Source organism: Andrographis paniculata, unplaced genomic scaffold (genome assembly GCF_009805555.1).
Source record: "Andrographis paniculata isolate CXL003 unplaced genomic scaffold, ASM980555v1 Contig30END, whole genome shotgun sequence".
NCBI classification, from domain to species: domain Eukaryota; kingdom Viridiplantae; phylum Streptophyta; class Magnoliopsida; order Lamiales; family Acanthaceae; genus Andrographis; species Andrographis paniculata.
In genome coordinates this window covers 1,016,203-1,042,552 of record NW_026137563.1, presented here as the reverse complement: position 1 = coordinate 1,042,552, position 26,350 = coordinate 1,016,203, and the positions used below count along the sequence as shown (strand labels likewise).

Here is a 26,350-nt window from a genome sequence, read left to right as displayed (position 1 = left end):
TAGCTAGTATTTTAGCAATTATATATTACTCCTACTAATTGACAAATGGTATACATATCCTAACCGACACAACTATTTGGGCTCTGTAAAAAAAAAAAAAAAAAAAAAAAAAAAAAAAAAACTATTTGGGCTGTATTTAAATTTGGATACTAGCTAGTTGGGGGTAATAAATTGTTATTATACAAATTACATATACAATAAGTAAATTTAAAAAATTCTCAAAAGAATTATCACTACAAAAAATTATCAATTTTGTAACAAGATTTTTTTGTTACTACATTCACCTTTTTTTTGTTACTAATGATATTAGAGACGGAATTAGAGATGGAATTACTTTAGCTACGTGAACTTTAGGAACGGAATTTCGTTCCAAATATACTATTTTTTTTTTTAGTGTATGGCCATTAATTGTTCATACATTATTGTGGGAAACTAAAACCAGATCTAATAGAAACAAACCCTAATTTCTTGCATCAATAAATAAAATCATAATATATCAGTGAGTCTGCTTCATGGTGGCCTGGTCGATAATCTTTTGATGAAGCTGCCCCTCCGCAGCCAGAAACCGAAAGTCGTCTAATTCTTGGGTGTATTTAAGATATGGACTGCTCTGCAATTCTGGGAGTTGCTGATGCAATTTCATAATTTCTTTACGCTCCTTTAATTTTTCTTCTTCTTCTTTTACATCTTCTCTCCTCAGCTGCTGCTGTTGCCCTTCCATTTTAGGAAACTTTCAGACATCTATGTTTTTTTTATTTATACAAGTTGAAAGGTGTTGAAGCTTAGTTGACGCTTGCCCAGATTTGTAGCGCTCTACAAAATCGCTCCATCTTTATATTTGCGTAAGTACAATAATATGCCCATGTTTAGAGTATCGTGGTATTTTATCTCTGATTTTACTATTTTTTTTTTCTTTTAAAAATAATGCTCATTTTTTATTTATTTTATTATATTAAAATTTAATTCTTGATTGCCATTTTAATATATCTACATAACCCATTACTGAAAATAAATAAAATTCAAAGGCGTGATGAATATTGAAATTAATGAGTAAACTGAGAAGAATTTTCTTGGATTGGGACATGGGAGGGAAGACTTGAGATGACAACCTGGTTTGATTTTGCCATTTTGTTTATTTATTTATTTTTGTCTTCAATCGTTGATAATGTAATTAATTATCTGATAGAAACGCATGTACAAATATTGTACATAAATTATAGGTATGTTGTATATGTGTTAGTTGAAATAGTAATAGGCTCCATAAATTATTATCCTATATTGTTAATTTATTTGTGCTAAATCATACCATATTAAATAAATCCTAGCCACTAACTATTAATCAAGAAATCCTATTTGGAATTCAACTTATTGTTGCTCATTTCGTTTCATAGCATTTTAACTTCTTATTTGATTTAGACCATTGTTATTTTGATTCAAATCAATAGATAAGAATAAATGTTTTTTTTTTGTGTGTGTGTGTGTGTGTAAAATTATTTATTTGACAGTGGAAATAGATTAAAACACTCTAAATTCTATATTAGTAATAATGCTTAACTTACAAATATAAATGCACATCAAAGATTACTTACTATTTATTAACATTACTATATATATAATTTCGACTCTCAATTAGTCTTGTTGTTTATGGTTGGAATATTTTTGTTATTCATAAAAATTTGTGTATTATTAATTAATTATATTAGAATGAATCCAAGAAGACTGCCTTAAGCTTCAAAATGATGACATTTGTAAATTTACATTGTATACACTATAATTACAGCACATACGTACACCCACTAAGCACCACTGCTTTCTTGAGGCGGCGGCCGCCGGCGGCATAGATCGCCGCCGCCGAAGCCGCGCAATACCCACGCGCCGTTGGTTCCATCGTCGGCCTTCTCGTTGTCCTCCAACGATCTCTCATTAGTCTCGAACGTAAAAAAATATGTCACGATCATTCCGACGACGCAAACGCCAGCAAGTGTCACCAGAGTGGCCGGAATTCCGCTCCCTTTATCTTTTCCGGTGAGGTCATCACGTGACGCCCAAAGAAACCCTATAGACCCTAAGATAGCCCCGACTTTTCCGGCCGCGCCGGAGATTCCATGGCACGTGGATCGAAGCCTCGCCGGAAAGAGCTCGGCGGGGACGATGAAAGTGGTGGTGTTAGGCCCGAAATTGGAGAAGAAGAAGGTTAGGCCATAGAGGATCAAAAACCCTGCATTTGCTTTCTTCTCCCAAAATCTGCGGTACGGAATTCCGGTGGCGACGAGGGCTAAGGCCATGAATAGAAATCCCATCATCTGAATCTTGACTCTCCCGACACGGTCGATGGAGAAGACCGTTGCGAAGTATCCTGGGATGGTCGAAGAAATGGATATGAGGGTTTGGATTTTGGCCACGTGGAGGGCTTCTCTGAAGGCGTTGAATCTGTGGTTCTGGGAAGACCTGTTGGGATGGGGATTGTATATGTGGGATGCGAAGAGGTTGTTGCTGTAGTAGACGACGTCGACCATTAGCCAACAGGCGGCGCAGGCGAAGAGGTCGCGGCCGTGGCGGCGGAGGAAGTGTTTTGAGAAGAGGGGGTAGTTTATTGTGGAGCTTTGGGGGTTTATGTAGCTTCTAGAAACTTCTTCTTCTTCTTCGTCTTCCTCGACTTCTTCTGTAATTTGGCTTAGGGATACTGATAGCACCTTCTGCATATCTATGGCGGCTTGCTCGACGTCTTTCTTCACCAGCGCTGTGTACCTGCACTCGCATTTCATTCATTTTCAGGTCAACTCATCGAACCAAATTAATTAATTCAATAAATTATAATATATATAATAATAGTATGTACCTGGCGGTCTCCGGCATCATCATCCGCCAGTAATACGTCAGCGCCGCCGGCAGAGCGCCGAGCATGAGGATCAGCCGCCACGCGAGGTCGGCGACCCACGGCGTCGGCTCGTCGGGAGCCGCCGACCCGGTGGCCCGGTCGAAGGCGGCGCAAACCGCCATGGTCACCGCCGAGCTGACCAGAATCCCGAACCCCTGCATCGAGAACACGGCGGCGATGAAGGCGCCGCGCTTCCAGCGATTGGCGAACTCCGACATGATGGTGGCGGAGAGCGGGTAGTCGCCGCCGATTCCGAGGCCGAGCGTGAACCGGAAAAACCCCAGCGACAGCATCACGCAGGCCCGCGACGTGCCGAGGGAGAGGCCGCAGAGCAGCGAGCTGACCACCATCAGCATCAGCGACAGGCCGTACACTTTCCGGCGGCCGATCCGGTCGCCGAGGTGGCCGAACAGCAGCTGCCCGACGACGGTGCCCAGCAAGGAAGTTCCCAGCATTACTGAGTAGATGGCGCTGGGGAAATCGTAGTTGGCGTCGTCGTGGTAGTGGATGGCGGCGATGAGCTTCATCACCGACGGGATGCAGAAGAGGTCGTAGGCGTCGGTGAAGAGGCCCATTCCGGCGACGATTATGGCCTTGAAATGGTACCACTGAGTCCTCGCCGAGTCCAGCGCCGACAGAACTTTGAGCGCCATTGCTGCTGCACCTGGAACTGGAAGGATGGATGGATTGATCCCAGATTTATAAATGAATGGATTTGCAGAGAGATTAGGGTTTTGACATGTTAATAATTATAGAGAATTAGTAGTTAAAATTGTGAGATGGAGAAATTAATTAAGTGTGGATTTGGATATGGGAAGTTAGGGAGAAGCTTCGAAGACGAAGACGAAGACTTTTGGCAACATATATGGTTCGATATGAATATTATTAATTTTAATTTTATTTAATTATATATAATTGTGTGTCAGTGTCGTATCGACGAGGATATTCCTATCATCCTTCGTTGTTTTCTAGCACAGCACTCATATTTTAATTTATTATTATTATTATTATTTTTTTTTTTGTCCTACATATATATATATATATTTACAGATATAAGTATATTATTAGGTAGCTAGGAATATATTGGCAATGAAAACTGAAAACACAATGAGCATTGAAGCTGGATGGATTAAAATAAAGTTAATTAATGATGATGACAATCGATGCAATGATTCTGTCACAAAATTGAAATGGTTGGTTCATAAACTTCGAATAATATAATATATAATAATTCAATTAATTATAAGTGCAAACAATTAGAGACTTTTCGAAAACTATCCATCTTTATGCACTTTTGAAGACCGTACCACGATTATATATATATACATATATATACCCCACCCCACCCCACCCCACCCCACCAACACTATTACGTTACCCTCCAAAATAACATCGTACTCAGAAGCCTGCCTACAGTTAAATCCTTTTTTTGTTTTCTTCTCATATTTTAGTTTTTTTTTTTTTTTTCATACTCCATAAAATTTTATATGGTTGTTTATAGATCATATTAAAATTTTATTTGTATCAAATTAAATAATTATTTAAATTAAAAAATTTGAAATAATGAAAAAACGGTAAAATACAACTAAACAAATTAATTAATTAATTAATGTTACAATCAACCTGCAGGCTATTTGTATATTTTTGTGGAGCACAACATTAATTAATATTATTAGTATGGAAGATGAATAATATATAGTAATGTTATTGAGACACTTGACTTTGTCATCAATCATATAACTTAATTCTCAAGTGTGTGTGGTTCATTGATGATTATTTGTGATATTGGTTTTGATTTTTAATTTAAATAAGAGTTTCAATGTGATGTTTTATATCAAAAAATACTACTTTTTCATCAAAATTCAATGTTTTTTTTTTATAATTATTTTTGTCTATTCCATTAAAAAATATATATTTTTCAAATTATGGTAAAATCAATCATATGGAAATATAAAATTATTCCCAAGTTTTTATAAAAATATATTTTATACTTTTAACTGATTGAGAAAATACTAGCACTATTTTTTATGTATATTTGTGTTTTTTATATTTTATTTTTAAAATAAAAATAATTACTAAAATGAATATTTTAAATTTAATAATAATAATTTCCAAAAAATATATATATCATTGAATAGAAGTCAACACTACATATAAATAAAAGTCAATCATTTTCTTCATGCTTAATAACAAAAATATATAAAACTATTAAGTACTAAATAAATAAACTCACTGTTTCTGGCAATTAATTAAATTTTAATTTTTTAGGTATAAATAAATAATATACCTATATATATTACTATTTAGTTTGTAGTTGGGCCCAAAAATATTTGGTCATCCTATAATTAATGCCATTAAATTGAAGTAATTATCCTTCCAAAACAAGAATAACAAATAGTTTTGAAAATATACTTAGGGTGTGTTTGTTTGGAGGATTGGATTTACACTATTCATCCAATTTTTTCTCCCAAAAATATCAAATCAAACACATATTTTTCATTTTTTATATTAGACTAAAAATCAATTTTACATTCAAAATATCACATCAACACCTATTTATATCACATCGTACGACTATTCAAATTCAAAATATTTACTATTCAAATCCAAGCTCAAAATCCAAACCTCCAAACAAACACACCCATTGGGATTATTATTATTTCTCTTAATAACAAAGATGCTATTTGAATTTTTGAATTTGAGTCGGTCCCATCTGCAAATTGCAAGCAACAAAAACTTAATAAAATATACTACCAAATTAACTATATCCTTCTATCTATACTTTTTAATTTATTTATTTATTTATTTTTAAACGTGTATATATATATATATATATGTCTGCATCACATTCCACACATTAATTATGTACACTAACAATTATCATAGTGATTTGATTATAGTTTGTTCATTTTCATATATATATGCCATGCCAAGTAATTGTAGTACAATTAAATATTTTTAAGCATTAGGATAAGCCATAGAAGTTTACTTAGCTTGCAGGACGAATAGTCAACGTTACCAATAATGTCTGATTTTAATGAAGTAATTGACTCAATATATAATATATATATATATATATATCTAAAAATAAAAAAATAAAAAATAAAAAATAAAAAATAAGAATAGCAGCAAGTTACTTAAAAATTTAAAAAAAATCTAAGACTGTAATGCCAATCATCCAACAATTCTTGTCTATACATCAATTCTTTCACTCTAAAATAAAGCAATCCTCTCTACTTAATTGATATGCAATGAACAATGACACCGCTGAGATTTACAACTTCAGAAGAACGACATTAGGGAATCTAGTTGCAGATCTAGAGAATCTATCCAAGGAATTTGAAGAAAGAGGTATGCCAGAACATTAGAACTGCAAAATGGGGTCGAACCAATCTTATTGCACTTCGAGAAGATCGATCTGAAAAGTTTGGAGAAAGAGGTCAGTCCAAGATACTATTTATTTGGCATACGTTATTCATAAAATTTCGAAAACAAAATTCTTCTGAGCTTCAACTTGTTCATATGAACTAAATGAGTTAAGAATTTTCAGATCAAGAATGCATGTGCTATTTACCTCAGGTTTCTTGTGAAGTGATACCAAAAGAGCAGCTACATCTGTCTGCAAGTGTCCATCTTTGCGCTTTCCTCCAACAACTGCAACCGTCCAACACTGCACTTCCCGACCTCCTTGGGAAGAGGGACTCTGCAAGGTCTGCGGCTTAGACAGTGATTCGGAATATCACAAATATGTCTTCAATCTCCTCGGGAGTCCAAGAAGGCGGTAGCAATGTCCATCTTCTATAGATTAATAACATAATTAAAGCAAGAATATAGGTTTCACAGAGAAAAAAAAAAAAAAAAAAAAAAAAAAAAAAGAGATATCAGATCATTTCTTGAAGATCGCATGCTGTAAGTCATTGTCTCGATTAGCCAATACCAAACTAAAATGTCTCCTTGAGTAACTAATGACAACCAATGTTTAACACCAAATTGCGGGTAGTTATGTAAATTCAAATTAGCAATACCAAGATTTTGTAAAGCATAAGGCCACAAATGCCATACACATTAACTCAACACTGTCTTGTTTGATATTTTACAAATCTAAGGATTCAGGCTGCTGCAGTTCCGAAAAGATGGAAACTGCTTATAGTTTTCAAACATGTAAGAACAAATGCAAGGAAAATCAGACAAACTTTAGAAGTCCATGCTCAATATGGAGGTAGAATCATCTGGTGACAATGTAATATTTAATGAAGGTTGAGTTATAAGAAAATTGAATACGGATAAACTAGCATAAATCAAATATTGCATCATTCTATACATAGAAAATCACCAAAAAAAAGTGAAATTTAAATTAAAATGTTGGAAGAAACGAAAACAACAATTGGGATGATGCTATACAGCATGTCTTGACCAACTAGGGATATCAACAAAGAACATTAACTAATGTAGCCATTGTTGTTTGCTCAAGGCTAATTACATGTGCAAAGTAATTGTGACAAGGATAACTACAGATCAAATTCTGAATTTCAAACCCAGCAATTTGTTAAAAGATTTTTAAAAAAAGGCATCATTTAAAATAACACAATAGATCTAAATTAAACATGAAGTTACGCTTCCATTTTAAAAACCTACCGGAGGTAGAATCCACCATCTTGATATGCAACGAACAATGACCGCAGTCTTGAGTTTAACGAAAAGCAGCAAATTGCACAGTCCTGCAATGTTTGTAGGAATATGCATAAGCAATAATGAACCAAATAAGTCGCAAGTCAATAATTAGCAACTTTAAGAAGTCTCTGCAACCGTCCATTAGGATATAATGTCTTTTAACGCTAATGCAATACGAATGAAATTATGAAAGCTAAAACTAATAGGTAGGAGTATAATGTTTAAAGCAAAATTGATTCCTAGATCTCATAACCATGGCATAGAAGGAATGACCACCAAATAAAACCATTTAAGGATTTAAGCAATTGATGCATCATATAAAGAAACAGAAGCACATACAAGCTAGCAAGTAATGCATCACATAAAGAAGAAATTGACACACAAATAAATAACAAACTAGAAATAAAAACGAAGTATAAGAACAGCTTACCTGTGCAGGCGGGCCGGCGTAAACCATCCGCTATCTGGATAAAAACGAAGCCCAACAAACAATTTTAACTCAAACACTATAAAAAGACCAAATGGTCCAAGTTTCCGACAAGAGAACACTCTTGCTATGCTTTTTTTTATATCAACCCCCAACACAATCCATTCATTTATAGCCACGAAAACAAGAAGAGCTTTGCTTAGCGACCGATGTGGGACAAACTCCCATGCGAGGAAACAATGTAGGATTCAGTCACAAACCGCCAAGAAGAGCTTCGCTTAGCAACCGATGTGGGACAAAGTCCCATGCGAGAAAACAATGTAGAATTCAGCCACAAACCGCCATGATTAACAATAGAACAAATAAAAACATGATACTTTCGACATAAAAGACATCAGAAAGTAAAAATGAGCTGAAACAATCAATACTTCAAATGTCGCAAGCTCAAATAGGAAAATTGATAAGGGAAAGAAATTAGGATCGAGTGCGTCTTATTGAGAATCATTTCAACCCTTCTGCAAAGGTATGCTGCAAAGGGCAACCACCACTGCAACACAATACATTTTCATTTTTCAAACCAACCGATTAGGTTTGGCAACATTTATGGGCGTTGTTTTGGGCTTAGAGTCAAAGCCATCATATAGACAAGATGAACCATTCCAAGTCCTCAAACAAATTGACGACACTGTTTTACAAACTGGACCTGCAATGTAAATATGGGATTCATGTTATCTTGATCTATTTCCCTTCAATGTCAATGATGAAGGGTTTATGGAAAACATAAGCAGCATGACAACATCTTGAACCCTAGACCCAAGCCATGAAGTCCCCACAAGCCTGTCACCACACTTCAAATTGATACTGACCTTATATGATCCGTTTAATTTAATTCATTTGCAATTAAACTATATTTTAATTTAAAAAGAGCTTCATCTCACTTAAATTTAATCACAGGAAAAATCAAGACTATTTGGTACATCCCATTGGAATCACAGCACCACCATTGAAGTCACCACCATCACATCACTATCACCACCAGACTTGTTATTCCATGACTTTCCCCAAACTCGTTGAGATTGGACTCGTTGGGACATAACTCACTTAACGGGGAATTAATACTTGTTACACCAAGCAAGTATGAGGAGTGGAACCATGCTATTATGAAGTCCAAACACTACAAAGAAATCATATATGGTAATTAACCTCACTATTAGAAGGAAAGCACCAATGGCCTACAAATGACTGTACCAACTACCAAGTGAAACTCGAACTAGAATGTAGACAACATAACATTAGGCATGTGCCAAAAGGTTATGATTGAATTCCAAGCATTGATTACAAATGTTGGCACCTGACAAAAACAAGAATTAACACATCATAATAAACTATGCTTAGAAAGAAAATGGCACATATAATACAAAAATAACACAAAGTGAAAAAATAAACTAAAAAGATTGACAGTCTACAGAACATCTAACGTTTGGGTTATGAATATAGAACAGATTCCAACCATGAGCTATAAAAATAATACATATAATTCTATATTAAAACCAAAATTGTTCAAATCTAAAAAGTCCCCAAAGGCATGACTCTCTGTTTGGCATTGTGCCATCTGGTTTAACTTGCTCAACTTGCTGATTGGCTCGTAACCCTCCTCTTAACAAAACTTCAAGCTAGATCTTTTTTTGTAAAGGTAAATAATATGAAAGATTCAGACTAAACACAAGCAGATACTTACGCTAAAAAGTGATGAACATATATCTCCCTCCTATGAAAGTATCGAGAACATTATTCGTGTAACTCTCAAATCAACTAAAGGAAACAGCATTTTCTGCATGAAAGCGCTATGGAGCGAAATTTAGGTATGAGAAAACAAACATATTGTTCAATTAGTCGAAACAAAAGAATCGCTCGTGGCAGAGGAAACCCAAACCCAAAATCCATAGCGCATGCGCGTACCAATGCAAGCAAAAATTACAGTACTCAAGCTTGATTAATAATAGATAAAACATAAATTCGGTGAGGGTACAAGAACCCAACATAATAACAGCATGAACAAGACACAAAGGTAAATAATCTACTTCTGAAGCGTCACGCCTGGGCATCCATTGTATCGTTCCTCCCAGCGCAGAAGACTTTCAGCCGAATTCTGCTTCGCGAAACCAACAAATAAGCATCCTTATTGCGATACGGTTTTTTGTTAGACTTCGCTCGTATTTGGTTAATGTATCTATCAAACAAATTGCGAGTTGCGACATTTTATTTTATTTTTAATTAATTTAGAAAAGATGTAGCTTGCAGATTAATTTCAATAATTAATTTATAAACAGATATTTGAAACATGAGACATTACAAAAATGATGAAAAAAAAAAGCATGGTATGATCACAATCATGGTCCCAATATTTCTTGTTTCAAAATTGAATCCCAAAACAGTGACACATTCCATTCCATTAGCTGATGAACATATACATGGTCATTCAGTTACATCTTCAAAATTTTATTATACTTATTCTTCATCTACGATATGGAAATGGCTGCTGCACGTTAATCTCCGGCGACGTTAGCCTGATTGCTGATCTGATCTGATCTGACCAATTAATTAATTAAACTGCTTGGAACTATATATTATCAGGATATAAGCCACAAGTAGAATGTCGACCACAGAGTTAAAGCTACAGAAGCTGATGCATAACACCATAGCATGATAACCGAGCATTCGCTCTCCCCGGCGCCAAACATTTGTGTCATTGTTCCTGCCAAGCAAACACCAATGCTAACATTTATCATCAAAGATATAGATAGATATAGAAACAGTGGATGAAACAACAAGATGTCGGGAGTGTAATTTGACATTAGTTGGTTGCTCAGTCACGAGGACATCGAAATGAAAAATGGAAACAAATTTGAAATGGAGCATACCTATGTTCATTGCTGGTGGAAGGGAGAACTGAAACAAAAGAACAAATTGGTATAGTGGATCATCATGCACCAGTCCTAATCGGACTGCCCCCTTTAGGACGGCTATGCCTATCAAAGGCAGGGCAAGGTATCGAACAAGGAGAATGCCGATGATGATTGATTTTCGAATTCCTGAACCCTTTAAGCCTGAATGAAATAACACAAATATGAAATTTGCAAGAAATTGATTGGCTTAGAAGGTTAGTAGAATATACAAAAGCTTAATCTATCAAAGTAACAAACCTCTTAAAAGGTTACCGCCCAAGATAAGTGTGAGAGCTGGAATGGCAGCATCCCTGGCATTGATTGACACATTTTAGTCAATATGTACAATTATACAAGTTGCAACTGATACAAAGATATCTATTAAAAAGATACGAACAATTGTGAAACTTAGTTAGAACAAAGCATTAATACTCATGTAGTAGTTCATGAAAATGGAAGGTGCAATTGCGTGTCATTAGATTGTGAAAAGGCATTTTAAATTCAAGATAGAATGAAGACCATTTATATACCCAAGTAAGAGTGCAGAATCTTGTATTACACGAAGAGGAGCAGAGTCACCGATCATTAGCTTCTGAATTGGAGGTATAACTCCAACAACAAATCCAACAAGCTGTCAAGAATAGAAAAGATAGTTAATTCTCATGAATGCCACAGAAGCACCATCCTTAATTACACACACATGCGGATATATATATATATATATTTCTTCCGCTGTTGTTCATTTGGAGGAGATTGTGTCCTATCCGAACCAAACTAACCAAAGTAACATATAACCATGTCCGTGAGAGACTGTTTTCACATTTTACAGGCATTGGATAGTCAAAACACAGAAGCTACTGAATTCATGGCCAAGTGCCTGCACTGTGTATGTTAAGGGGTTTATACAATCTCTCAAAGACTTAAACCTTGTCTAAAAGGAATATTGTGGGTTTTGCGCATCCTTTTCGATTATCATACAAATGATTGTGTTACTCATTTTAATCTACATTTTGTGTGATCCGTTACCCTATTAACTTATCAACATATTTCATATATAACATCAAGAAAAATCTAGAGTTGATTGTAGGAAGTTTACATAAAGAAATGCAAGAAGTAAAATAACTCGGCCACAATAAACCATACCGCTCCGAGTGATGATGGAGCAAACAGTCTCCGCAGGTTCGTCTTTTTCAAGAACATCTTTATTTTGTCTAAAAAGGATACCTGCAATTGATTGTTCTGCGATTCATATCCTTTCATTGAGATTATATTGTGGCAAACTCATTTCTATTATCAATTCAGTAACATAGATATTCAGTTGAAAGTGAGAGATAACTACTACCTCAGGCTTATTCTCATATCTCTGTTGTGGCAAAGCCAGCTGACTTTCCTGATCTTCAGATTCAGGCAAACCACTTGAAGAAAGTAAGGGTTCTGTCCAATCTATTTCAGACGGAGATGAGATGTCTCCTGAAGGCTTGCTAGTAGGAGAGTCACTTATTTCTTCTACCTTTGAGCTCATATTTGAACATATTCTGATTATGTTATACACGTAGGACCATAAATAAACAGCTCCAGTCTGAAGGTACAAAGGGAAAAAGAAGTAGAGACTATTAAAGTCCATAGCAAGAAAATTTCCAAATTCTAATATGTCAAAAACTAATCAGCTTATCCATGGCAGTAAAATGCACAATGAGGAAAATATTAGATAGACCAGATTCATGGAAATGTTTGTAGAATTGGTAGATGACTGACCAATGTTTTTTCTCTTTCTTATGATAATGCATATACTAACATGTGAAACTTACTGCCATAGAGAGGGAAGCATAAGCCATCCCAGATTTGTTGCAAACAACAGGATCCCCAAATGGGCTTGCTTTCTCTTTGCAAACTGCAGGGATAATAATGAGCAACATGGTCCCCAAGTTTCCTGCTCGGACACATTTAATAAAAATGAAATTAGAGACGCATCTAACAATGGTGTTATGAATCCAATTCATAATGATTGAATTGGAGTAGTCGTGATTCATTCTAGCTCTTTTCAATCCATTAAAAAGCCAGGAGGATGAGGTTGTACCAGATCCTGATCCTTCTGTAATGTATTTGTGTTGAATACTACAGTAATTTCACTCACTAAAACTAATTATGAGAACTCTACTTTATTATAATGTCAAAATTGTTTTGTTAATGTGCAAAAATATAAGAGTAAAATAAAACTCTTGGTTCAGAGTCAATTTGCAATTTATTAGCCAGACCTCCAGCACAACAGCCAATTATAAGTCCTCGGAGATGAGCAGGAGCTTTTGTTAGTTGAGTAACCACCCAACCAAGGATGGAACCAATTATGAATGTGATAAGTATGTTAAAAGGCATGAACCACCTGCAAAAGTTACCCAGATTTGCATGAGGCGAAGATTTCACAGGACGCTGATGAAGAATAAGAGGAAGGGGACAGTGTTGTCCAATTTAAAGATGAGAATCTTACAGATGAACCATGCTTTCAAATGTTATCGACTGGGCTAAGTTGCTAGACACTAGCGATGGATTGAACACATAGAACACAATCTGTGATCAGTTGATATATGATTAGTCTCTGGATGGAGTAATATTGGTATAGAGAAAGCACGAAACTTTAGTGTTAATAGGAAACAAAAATGACCCTGTGCGCATGGAACAGACACTTACATCATTCAAATTCTTCCTCGCCTCATTTCCCAGAAGATTTACATGATCAAGTGCAAGATATGATCCCAATCCAGTCACCAAGAGCAATTTAAGGACAGGAATAGAAGAAGCAACAAAGAGATCCAAGAGGCCCATATTGCAGCATCCACCAACAAAACTTTAAGCTAAAAACGAACCCATGTAATTATTCAAAACATTTCTAACAACTAACCATGGTAATAAAAGCTCATGAATAAAACTCCCTGCTATTGTACAGGTAAAATACATCCACAATGAAAACACAGAAAACATTTGTTACTTCAAATTCAAAGACAATAACATGCAGTCATTACCAGTCTTCACAAAAAGCTCAAAAACTGGTTAACGGCCTCAGTTCTTTCTGCTTTGGCCAATGAGAAGACAGAGAAGAGGAAGGATGTGAAGAAGAGCAAAGTGCCAAGTGATGCGGAGCAATGATTTTTCCAGGCTAAATATGAGAATCATTACCCTCCAACAAAATGCTGAAACGTAACCCCACTTACAGTAAAGATATGCAATATTTAATGGCGCTTTTGTTATCTAACTTTTGGTATTATATATATAGCATCAGCACTAAGTCTGTTTCACTTAATGTGATGAAAGGCTTCAGTGCCAAATGTACCTATTGACTGCCCTACTAAGTCTGCTTCACCCCCATCAAATAATTCAGCAGAGATTAGTGTTATTACAAGTAAAATCATGACCTGAAACTGTATGCTATATTAGGTGATTTTATACCAAATGAAACAATTTCCTACCTCGACTTCTCAGCAGCAACCCCCTGATATTATATGATACGTCCAAATTTTTTTATTAAGATGCTTATTCCCCCTGCGCTTTCTTTTCGCAATGTGTTTCAATGAGCTGGAAAAGTCTGCCTAAAGTGAGGACTATGATGTGCACCAAATAAAGGGACTTTATATAGAGAGAAGAAAAAACACGTTTGACGCAACAAGAATTTATGTTCCTTTATATAAATATATCATCAATCAGATCCACCACTAACAGTTTGTGCCCAAAAGTGATGCAGATAACCCAAAATAATTCAACATTACCTTCCTAGAAGTTTACGTGCAGCTAAACTTGGTCCGCAACATAAACAATCGAACATAAGATGAAAATCACACCCCCAAAGGAAAAAGAATAAATAAACATAAAGAAAACTCACCACTCAAGATTCAATCCAATCAGCACTGCCTCAGCAAACTTCTTTCATCCAGGAATGCAGCGTATGATGCAATCTAGTGTTGAGAAATAAACCAAAAAAAAATAATAAGAAGAAGAAGAAGAATGACGTCTATATCAATGAGGAACAGCCAACAAAGTAAACAAACACACAGGAAAGCAGGAGAGATACTAACCAGGGATCTTCGAACCAAGCACATACAAAGAACACTAACCACTCATTTTGCATGCAGCCCCCCGCCAAACAAAATTTCAGCAGCCGCGTTTGAATCCGCCTTCGCGGAAACGCGGAAGGTAATGATTAGGCTGCCAGGGGAGTTAAAAGATTCTCCATTAATAAATTGCGGCCCTACCCATACAGAAACAGAAAGCAGTCAAATCGGTAGCGGAGAGACGTAACCTAGTTGCTTTTTGCATCCCGCTCGCTTTTTCCGTTTTTTTCTGCATTTATGCCAACAGTAAAGCAAAATTACCTGAGAGACAAAAATGGAAAAGTAGCCTAGATTCTCCAGGAGGAAGAATAAAGCAAAATTGACGACGACGCGACAAGTGTCACAATCGAAGCTCTCGACTCCTCCAATCGTCCTCCCGTAATTTAAAGTTTTACACAAGAATGAAGAAGCCAGTCGCCATAGTCTTTCTCCGATCGCCATTGGCAGCTCGTCGGTGCTTACGAGAAGATTCAGAGCATACGTAACGGAATAAAAATGTATTAATAATATTTAGCTTTTCTTTCTTTTATTATTATTCATAAATTTATAATTTTATAATTATTTTAATTTATCATTTTATTTTTAAAATTAAAACCTGAAACTCAAATCACGACCAAGCACAACATTATAAAATATTTGTTATATGTACAGAAATTATTTTATTACTCACTGGCAATGATATTTCAATAAATACAGAAAATCCGGGCTGGCCCGGTCCTGGTTTAATACGGGTTTCTCAATGGGCCTGTTTTAAAGAAACTATTATATTCCAAACCTAAACTGATACAGGCCAGAGTTAGACCAGCCAAGCCCAGCCCGTTTGCACTTTGATTTGAATATATATATATATATTATTTTAAATAAAACAATTATATAAATGTTTGATATTTACCATTATATTTTAAAAATAATAAAAAGAAAAATGAACACTTCAAGATTATCTTTGGGTGTGTTTGTTTGGGAGATTGGATTTTAATTACACTGTTCATCCCATTTTTTTTCCTAAAAACATCAAATCAAATATTTATTTTTTATTTTTTATATTATACTAAAAATCAATTTTACATTCAAAACATCACATCAATGCGTAACTATATCACATCATACAACTATTCAAATTCAAAATTTTTACTATTCAAATCTCAAACTCAAAATCCAAATCCCCACCCATGCAAAGCAATAATATATTCATAAAGAAATGCCTGCATATATATGCAACCCCAAATCCATGCATAGAAGTGCGTGCCATACATACAGATGCTTACCTTATCAGTTATGTCCATTCATTAATTATCACAATGTTTTTTATAGCAAAAAACTTGATGAATGATGTGTGTATTTATTTTGGAAACTCCATGGAATATACTATATAAAATACTAAATGAGGAAACTAAACCATATAATATATAAATTGTTGATCAAGCAAATGGAATTAGTAAATAAATTAATACCTGATTGATACCAATCCTTGAAACCCTTAATCACAATATATATATATATAATCATGTGTTTCCCAAAAATATATAAATAATTTTGTTGTTTTCCCCAAAGGTAATTTTCAAGGATTTTGCCTTTGGGGATAACAACAAACAAAATTGGTGTAAAAAGAGAGAATTGAAATTCAGAACCAAACAAGCAAAAAGATTTGCTCATACAAGCATGTGAAGATATGGAAAAACTAATATATATATATATATATATGAACATAGTTCCACATTTCTGACCAATTTAGAATCCAAATCAAACCAAAACACTAACTTCAAATAATCATTCAATGGAAGAAATTTGATTTAATTGGTTTCTATCTCTATGCCATTTATAGATAAGTATGTGTCCTCAAAGTTTTCCCTATTATGGATATATGAATGAAATTCCTTGCCTGGCTCTTGAAGTTTTGAAGACATGGCCATGGCTTTTCTCTTTTTAACCTGATTGGGAAAACTTCAATGGAAAGAATAGAATAGCACAAGAAGGGCAAAAGCTTCTTTCTTTATTCACAAACTACAAAAAATGAGCCAATCTGAAACCCTAACAGATCAAATTACAACTTTTGAACAAGATTTATAGATGTAACTAATAATCCCATTATAGGGTTCCCTCATTATCTATGCCTACATACAAATATAAACATGATTATATATATATATATATATATATATTTCTTCATTCATTGCCGTTACCTAAGTATGCTTATTTTCTTGAAGGGATCTGCAATATACACTACACTACAATATGTGATCAAGGCCATCAATCAAACATATACTACTAAAAGAAACATCGATCGAGCGAACCCTTACTCGATTGAGAAAGCTAATTAGCCAGGATTGAATTGATTATTCGATACATTTTTTGTCTTCTAGTTTTATAGAATGAGAAGCTAGTTTATAGATAAAATGCATATAAATGAAAGACTATCAACAAATTCAAGAAACTATCCATAGCTAATCACATGTAAGTAATTAAAGTAATCTTCTATCATGAGTGAAATCAAATATAGCAATCAATGTAAAATTGCAATATAATGATACTATAGATACATCTATAAATCTTGTGCATTTTGAATGCTTCAAATAAGCCAAAGATGGGCAATAGTTTAATTGTGGAGGCCATCATAAATCAGCATTATCACTTTAACACTTGTAGTCAAAGTTACAAATCAAAAACTACAAACCAAATTGCAATAGTCAGGCAATAATTATATATAAATATATATAGTATGAGATATATGGTCAACAAAAATAATTTAAGTCCAAACAGTAGTGCAAAACCTAATCTAAGCTTCAAGCTGAGCCAACTCACCTTAAGTTTTTTTGCAGCAATTGATCATTCCATTCAAGAATCGAATTTCAGCTTCAAGAAAATTCAAGAACTGTGTTTTATACCATCATCGTCTTCATCATCATCATCTTCTTCTCAATGTCTCCCAAAATTAGAATCTGCAACTTAACTTTCCCAGTTTTGTTGCAGTCTTTTAATTTGGGGGAGACGATGAAATCCCACATAAAATTAAATGAACAGCTGTTGCTAAAATGGCGGCCTTGCAGAACTGCCACTGCCCCACCCGAATAAATCGGTCGAGAATGGATAATTCCCTGCTCCCGGTGCAGTAGTCCCTCCACCGGCGGCGGCGCCGCCTGAATTGAAAAAAGTAGAGCCGCTACCGTCGGGGCCACTTCCATCACCTCCGCCGCCGCCGCCGCCTTCGCTTACATGACCGCCTCGACCGCCGCCGGCTGTGACGCCAGAAGACTGGGAAGCACTCGGTTGGGGCTGAGCCGCCGTAGCGGCAGCGCCGCCGCTTTCTTCTTCCTCGAGGGGTAATCTTTCGAAAACTGCATTTGCAAACGACGCAGCCATCAGAACCACCGGACCGGAGGCTGCAAGGGGTCCGACGACGCTCCCGCCGACGACCTGGCCCTGGCCGCCGGAAAGGAATATCGACAGTCCTCCGGCGCCCGGCGGCGCAGGCGGAGGGAGGACGGTACCGGAAAGGGAGAGGATCTCGAACCGGCCCTGCAGCGTGACGACGCTCCCGGACGGCGCCGCCGGCTGGCGGATGGTGACGTTGGTGACCATGCCGCTGCCGGAGAGAACGCAGACGCCCCTCCCCCGCCGCCGCGCGTAGACGGAGACGCTCTCGACGACGTCGCTGCCGGAGGAGACTTCCAGCACGTGGGAGCGCAAGGCATTGGGGCTGTCACGTGTGACGAGGATGGGGGGCTTGGGCTTGTTCTTGGATCCCGGAGGGCGGCCGCGAGGGCGGCGATTGGTGGCGGGGGTTCCGCCGGAGCTGGTGTTTCCGGCGGATTCGGATCCCTTCTCCGGAGGGGAATCGGCGATTTCAGAAGGGCGGTGCTGCAAATGGAGGTCGGGGGTGAGAAGCTGGTGGACGTAGCGAGAAGGCCCGCCGGAGGCCTGATGATGGTCGTAACCCGCCATTGATGATGATATCTTAGATCGATCGAAATCCCCACCTGCCCCTAATTGATTAAATATGGAATCGAATGGAATGGAATGGATTGGAAGGAAGAAGCACCTAAAATTAAAGAATATGGTGGAAGAAATTAATGAGATGGAAGGATTTTGTGTACTTAAAATTCTGACAAGAAGAGCAGATCTATTCTAGAGAGAGAGAGAGAGAGAGAGAGAGAGAGGGGGGGGAAGGACATATCTAGTGTTGGGTTGAATCCAATCTCTGGAAGGTGTGATTGAATTGGACGTCAACAATTAATAATTGCTCACCTACTAAGCGTTGAATGCTTCTTTACATATATATATACATACATACATACAGTATGTACTGTATGGTTCCAATTGAATTGAATTAATAATTAATCTTCCACGACACACCACCAACTCATCAGCCAAAAGATTCAAAACAGACGGCGGTGGATATATATGGAGAGAGAGAGAGAGAGAGTGATTTGAAGCTAGTGGTTGAATTTGAATAGAAACCCTAGCTACCTACTTTCTTTTACTACTATTTCTTTTTCTTGGGGAGGTCTGTCTGGACTGGATGAATGAAGGAAGGAAGTATGGCAAAAGCAAAATAAAAATTAAGTGAAAGTGAAGCGAAGTGAAGTGAAGAACAACGAATTGAAAATGGAAGTAACACTAACAGTGCAGAAAGAAAGAAAGATATAAGATGGAGAGAAGATCGGAGGAGGGACAGAATGGAAGAAGAGATAGTGGAGAAACCTTAGGTAATTAGGCGGTGAGGATGAAGATGAAGATGAAGATGAAGATATATGTAGATGTATTTAAGTAAAAGTAATAAGAAGAATGAAGAAAAGAAGCGGTGGAAAGTGGTGCAGAAGAGAAGCAGCAGAGCAGTGGGAGCGGTGAAAATGAAAACTCAAATCGAGGAAGAAAAGAGGATAAAGTGGTACTACTTGTCCCCTCCCTCCATCTTCCTCTTCCACTTACAGACAAAAATCAAAATGCCAACCTTCTCTCTCTCTCTCTCTCTCTCTCTCTGAATTCATTCTTCAATCTTATTATATAATGACGATAACAATGGTACCTTTCATTTTATGGTATGTAATAATTTTTTATTTTATTTTATAAATATATAATTTAAAATTTAAAAAGATTACATTAAATATATTGAAAGTGATTTTATTTTGCATCATAAATTTATTGCAGCACTTCTCGTACTCGAATTCATATGTTTAATTAATTATTTTTATTCAATGATTGCTTCAAATATTTTAACAGAATTAAACACATGCAATTTTCTCAACAACTAATAATAATAATAAAAGGGATCAAATATATTTATTTTATATTTAATATATTTAATTTAAACTATATTTTTTTATATGAGTTACCAAAAATTATTATTTTTTATAAAAAATATATATATAAATATTATATTACTATACATTAAAGATCATATTAACAAAATATATATATTTGTGTGAACATAAATGTTTTCATAAAAACAAGTATATGTGTGCTGTTAAAATGACATTTATATGCTATAGTTTAAAAATAATATTAGTAATATTTTATTAATGGGTATACGATAAAGTATTTTTTAAAAAATATATATTTTTAAAATTTTAAAGAAATACACCGATAACAATAATAATAATAATAATAATAATGAGAAAAATAGAATATAAATAATTAAAAATATAATTAATTGATTATGGGTGATGATGGTCAAATGCAGCACGCCGATAGTGGACTGCGTACTCTGGACCTTGTCGGTACATCGGAACTTGTTCTTCATTCCTTTCTCATTTTATTTTATTTTATTTTATTTATTTACTTATTTGAACGACTGTCTGTCTGTCTGTCTTTTCTTGTTTTGTCATTACACAAATTAAATCAATCAATCAATCTTAATTATAATAAATATATCTCATTTAAATATAAAATGCCAATCTTTACCTAACCTTTAATAGAGTAGTATGTTTTTAGTTTTTATACTTCCTTTCTACAATTTATTTTCTCTCTTCGCTACCGAATCTATTACTATTATCTTGTTTGTCATTTTAGATTGTTTAAATATTAATTAATTGTTTTTAAATAACTATATATATATCTCACTATCTACTATCTACTATAAATATATTTATATCAATATAATTATATTAATTTATGCATTAATGATCAAATACTAATTAAATTTAATATTTCTTAAATGCTATATGTAAATCAAACAAATACTTTTAAAACGAATAAAAATAATAGTATATTGAAATGCATGTAGTAATTCGCTCTTTAAAAGGGGGTGTGACGGATTTTGATTTTTTTTTTTTTTTTTAATAACATGGAAATCTGCGGCTGCTATCGAAAGTGTGCACTGGATAAATTTTAGGTTAAAAATTCAGATGTATCGAAAATTTAAACTCATGATAAAAATTTCACCTTAGTTTCCGGATGTTGAATTTTCGATCATAAGAATGGGCACTCCCGAAATTTAAATTTAGAACATTTTTGGAAATGTTTGTAGAAATCATAAATATTTTAATAAAAATCTAATGTTTTCAAGATTGTTCATATGTGTGCCATTTTCTAACACTTAAAACAAAATGAAGAAGACATCCCTCTACTCTTCACCCCACACAACATAGATATATATATACATATATATATATATATACTCCATATACTATGCTTCTAAGGCAAATGTTATATATATATATGTAATAAAATAGATTGGAGGAGTTGAATCAATCATGTGTAATAATATCTATTGATAGATACTGACAGAACGACAGACATTCCACCCTAACCATATGTTTAAATTAATATACTACTACTATAATAGATAATACCTATATATCTATGCAATATCTATACGATGCACTTTCAATAATATATATATATAGAGAGAGAGAGAGAGAGAGAGAAAATTCTTAAAGAGTGTCGAAGTGTCGATTGACGGTAATTAGCTCTATGTTGATTTTTTTTTATTATTATTATTATTTTTTTTTTTTATCATGTGAGAATCGCAGTCATTATCCAAAAGATAAATTTTCAGTCGAATCTAATACATTGCAAACTAGGCCGACAGACAAGTCACGTTACGCAAGTCACATTATCCGGGATTGATTACTCTATGTTGATTATTCTTCTTCTAATCACATCAGTTGTGGAAATTGAAACGTAACTTAAATGATAAAACTTTTTTTTTTTTTTTTTCTGGTTTCGGTTTATGACATTTGATTCCAAAATTTGATAATTTAAAATTTATGAATCCTGAAATTATTGTCCAACTTTAAATGACTTCGTCTATTCTTTAATCTTTCCTGCTGCTGGGTTTGTTCATACTGCTGTTGGCCAGCTGCAGTAGAAATCTTTATTTTTGTTTCACTCCCAACTCGTCGAAAATTAAGACCGACCTCCCTGTATAATTTTTTTTATGAAAGGGAAGATAGATAAAAATTTACGGGCGGGTGGGGTCTATCCCTATCCCTATCCCCATCTAGGTAGATGGTCGCCTGGTGGGGTGTCCTATTTTTATTTCTATTACTTCCATTGCCTTTATTGTTACACAAATATATATCATATATTGTTTAATTTTTTTTTTAAAAAAAAAGAAAATTACAATTTTTAAAATTCATATTTTTTCTCTCATTCAAATTTATTTTTATTTTATATTGTCGACTTAAAATAAAAAAATTTATTTTAATTTCTTTTTAAAAAATTCGTACCCAGTAAAATATAGATAAAGGAGAGAGTAGTATTTGAAAGGAGCTATATTTGTGGATACAGTAGCAGCAGTACAGACCAAAACCACACCCAACCATCAATATTGCCACCACTTATTGACTATTTTTCTTAAAAACGACATATTGATGTTATGTTAAAAGTAAATATTGTATGCCTTCCAATCAATCTAATCTATTTGATTCTCAATTGTTACATCAAAGATAGGATTATAGCACAATCCCGAATAATTAAAATTCAATTTGGATTTCTTAGGTAGAGATTTTGACTTTTGTGAAAATTTAAAGATTGATCCAATATCATAACACGATAATCTTTTTCTTCAAATACCTCCATTTTGAAATTTTAATATATATATATATATATATAGAGAGAGAGAGAGAGAGAGAGAGAGAGAGAGGGGCCCATGAACGAATGCATGACAAATAGACAATAGATGAGTAAAATTAACTATATTTAGTGTATATCTATCTACATATCCAGTCAAACCATATATTGATGTGGACAAGACACGCCATGCCATACATATCTATACATACATGAAAATTGAATGCCCAAAACTATCCAACTAAATGAGGAATTGGTCAATGACAATAAGACAAAGCTTATGGACAAGGGACAGACAATATATGTGAACACCAACATCATTCATTGCGTTGGTTCGTTTCTTGCACTACAATTTGCAACCTCTCCTCCATCTTTATCACCAAGATTCAACTTTAAACCAAAAAAAGATGACTATGAACACTAGACCACTTCAGATTTCTCATCATTTCACCACGTACATCTACATATATATATATATATATAGAGAGAGAGAGAGAGAGAGAGCGAGAGAGAGAGATACATACATACATCTTTCTAGTATCTCTGCAATTGACTTACCAATTTTAAAGAATAATAAAAACAGTGGGCACTTTCAAGTCCCCATTTTCAAACTTTAGTTGAAACCTAACTACGCTGAAACTATAGTATATAGCCCCACTATTGTAATAGGAGAAAATGGAGATCCTACAAATCTGTGTTCTTCAAAGTAGACATGTAGTGGGATCAAACCAAGATCACAGCCCCCTCTCTATACATACATTTTCAAGGTACATAAATGCAACTCCCTAAATTTCATCCCTAATAATCATGCTTGACTAGAGGAGGGCAGGCCCTCTATTGGTCTTAATTGTGACAACAGTTATTGACCAAGACACGTGGGATACAGACAAGAACCCATATCCAATTGTCTATCTTTATCTACAAGAGAGGGTGTATAGCATCAGTTCAATTCAAACATGGCTTACTACAAGAAAAAACATTCAAAGTACCTTATGCTTTACAAGCCATCCAATTTGCAAGAAAAGGTCAATTTGCTCAATCAGTCTCATCACACAAAAAACAGAACATTTAGGGCACACCAGACCATATCCAGCACAAGGGAGTCGGCAGAGTGCAAAATTCTTGTTTTCATGATTCAATAAATATACACATGACTAGCAGCAAGACTTGACCATTTGACGTATGCCACAAATTAAAGTAGAAAGAAAATTTGAACTATAATCTGGCCAAATCATCTAGCTTTATGGCAGAAGCAATGGAAAGTTAAAACAGCCACACACCTAAAAGCCCTGTTTGATATTGGTGCAAGAAATTGCGGAAAAGCTAAAACTTGAGCCTAAAGTAGGGAATGAATGCTGCTTCACAAAGTAAGTGTAGTTATTATGTCAAAAAGATGGCCAAAGTTAATGAGATAAATAATACTCCCACCACCAACTGCAATTTGAACAGTTAGAAGAAGCTGTACAGACAAGACAAAATAGAAAATTAGCTTACCGACTAATTCCATCTAGAAGGCTCCTCTCAACTTTGGCAGGCCCCCTTAAGCTTTTCATCATTTCATGGCGTCTTTCCTCCCATTTCAGTTGAATCAAATGCACATGTAATCATATCAAACATTTAAACAGATATAGAAAGGCAGAAGTTAATGTTCTTGATTTTCTTCTAGCACTAACAAGTGATGAGAATTGGGAATATTTTCTAGGCAAACACTAAGAAATAAGATCAAAATTAAGTTTGGAGGATCGCAAGATGACTCAGAGGAAAATCAGCCATGTGTAGGAACACCCTGAGAACTATGTTATATTCCAACTGTGTGGATCCACTTTGGATATTCATATTTCCATTTTACATACGAAAACAAGTGCTAATTTATGCTTTTCTTAATATCCTAATTTCATCTTCATGTGATCCATATGGGTTATGCATTATACAATCCATATGATTATATCTAGTCCATATCTGCTGTAGCCCAATTGAAACTGGTTGGGTAATAATTTGCTTTGATTAAGGATCGTAGATGTATCAAAGTTGAACACAGTCAGATCTGAATAAGATTCCAAAACACCTCATAATCTCAAACTCTCGATCCAACAACAGGGCTCAGTGATATTACAACAGCACAGATATTAGAATCAAATTTTTATATAAAATGATCGCCTTGAACAAAAACAAAAATTTATTATACACAAGAATTGGATTTACTCTACAACTAAATCCCATAACAATGATATAAATTCATATCCTAACTAATTGTAGGGTTTTTCAGCACGCAATTGGCTTAAAAATATCATCAACTCACTGTATATTTTCCTGAAAGCACACTTATGATATTTCTGAGACTAGCTCAATTTTCTGATGTATAGCAACAATGCTTGCTTAGAAAGCATAAAAAACTCAAGTCCCAAATGGCAGTTCAGCTGGTGAAATTTGCAAGCTTGGAACAGAGCGTAAAACAAAAATACCAATCCACTATTTTATTGGCATGATCTAGGGCATCATCTGGTGCAGCAGTTCATAGTTGCAGGCTGCATAATTTTCTGAAAAGCACGACTCCCACTGTGTAGATTATTTAATTTAGTATTAACCATGCATTCTCATTATTACTGTTACATTGTACCCTGATGATGCTCATAGAAGATGCTAAAAATAAATAAATAGACAAATAAATAAAACCTCATCAATTAGATCCATATGTAATAACTATGATAGATAATTTAGCAAGAACAAATAGCAGAAAAACTAATCAGCATCACAATCTCTACTATTTTGAAGCTCAGAAATTGCTGGCCACTAGGACGTTCATCAGCAAATCCAGCAGGTATAGTCAATAATTAATCCTATTTATAATCTTCAAAGTTAACATTCCATTGTTATACCAAATTAATGAAAATAATTAACACTACTTAGTTTATCCTGATTACTTGACCCCGAAAGGCATCTGGTATTCAAAGTGGAGGTTTACTACTAAATATTGTTTCTGCAGATATAAGTTGAATTGAGGTTGTGATCATCTATCCACCATGAGTTCCAATCCCAAAATCTGATGCTTCAGACTGCCTTTCCTCTCAAAAAGATCAAATTTAAATAGTAGAAATATGGAAAATCAGAACTTCTGTGGAGCAGAGACAACTTGCATAACCATTCTAGTCGGGCAAAGATCAATGCTCTTCCTGATTCATAATTACTTCCTACTTATTGGTTGTATTGAACTTGTTAATATGTTAGAGCAAAGTTGCATCAATGCACAGTAATGATATCTGATGCCAAAATAACATTTTATGTAAACTATTTATCTTCGTTACATCATGCTCATTTACAA

The 26,350-nt window shown here is 34.9% G+C and overlaps 3 protein-coding genes across 9 annotated transcripts; all 3 read right to left on the bottom strand.

Annotated features, from left to right (window-relative positions):
* Nucleotides 1–1,724: 1,724 nt before the first annotated feature.
* LOC127246230 (probable inorganic phosphate transporter 1-9) lies at nt 1,725–3,725 on the bottom strand. The gene is made up of 2 exons (XM_051267483.1): nt 2,840–3,725; nt 1,725–2,748 (listed from the first exon to the last, which is right to left on the bottom strand). Exons 1-2 carry the CDS (start codon nt 3,529–3,531, stop codon nt 1,797–1,799), a joined length of 1,644 nt encoding a protein of 547 aa, XP_051123440.1. The 5' UTR covers nt 3,532–3,725; the 3' UTR covers nt 1,725–1,796.
* A 6,670-nt stretch (nt 3,726–10,395) lies between these two features.
* On the bottom strand, nt 10,396–15,455 carry LOC127246935 (protein PIN-LIKES 3-like). 7 transcript variants are annotated; one of them, XM_051268599.1, is made up of 14 exons: nt 15,210–15,455; nt 14,986–15,115; nt 14,793–14,865; nt 14,383–14,488; nt 13,607–13,770; nt 13,407–13,486; nt 13,177–13,301; nt 12,730–12,851; nt 12,261–12,500; nt 12,065–12,160; nt 11,452–11,552; nt 11,180–11,232; nt 10,898–11,083; nt 10,396–10,731 (listed from the first exon to the last, which is right to left on the bottom strand). In XM_051268599.1, the coding sequence occupies exons 5-14, from the start codon at nt 13,739–13,741 to the stop codon at nt 10,607–10,609; spliced, it is 1,263 nt and encodes a 420-aa protein (XP_051124556.1). In that variant the 5' UTR covers nt 13,742–13,770; nt 14,383–14,488; nt 14,793–14,865; nt 14,986–15,115; nt 15,210–15,455; the 3' UTR covers nt 10,396–10,606. The 7 variants fall into 7 exon arrangements, with proteins under 7 accessions (XP_051124556.1, XP_051124553.1, XP_051124558.1 ...); XM_051268596.1 differs by lacking the exon at nt 14,383–14,488; XM_051268601.1 differs by lacking the exon at nt 14,383–14,488 and having other exon boundaries at nt 12,065–12,145.
* A 2,365-nt stretch (nt 15,456–17,820) lies between these two features.
* LOC127246937 (AT-hook motif nuclear-localized protein 25-like) lies at nt 17,821–19,935 on the bottom strand. The gene has a single exon (XM_051268604.1). It carries the CDS (start codon nt 18,958–18,960, stop codon nt 18,046–18,048), a length of 915 nt encoding a protein of 304 aa, XP_051124561.1. The 5' UTR covers nt 18,961–19,935; the 3' UTR covers nt 17,821–18,045.
* Nucleotides 19,936–26,350: the final 6,415 nt, after the last annotated feature.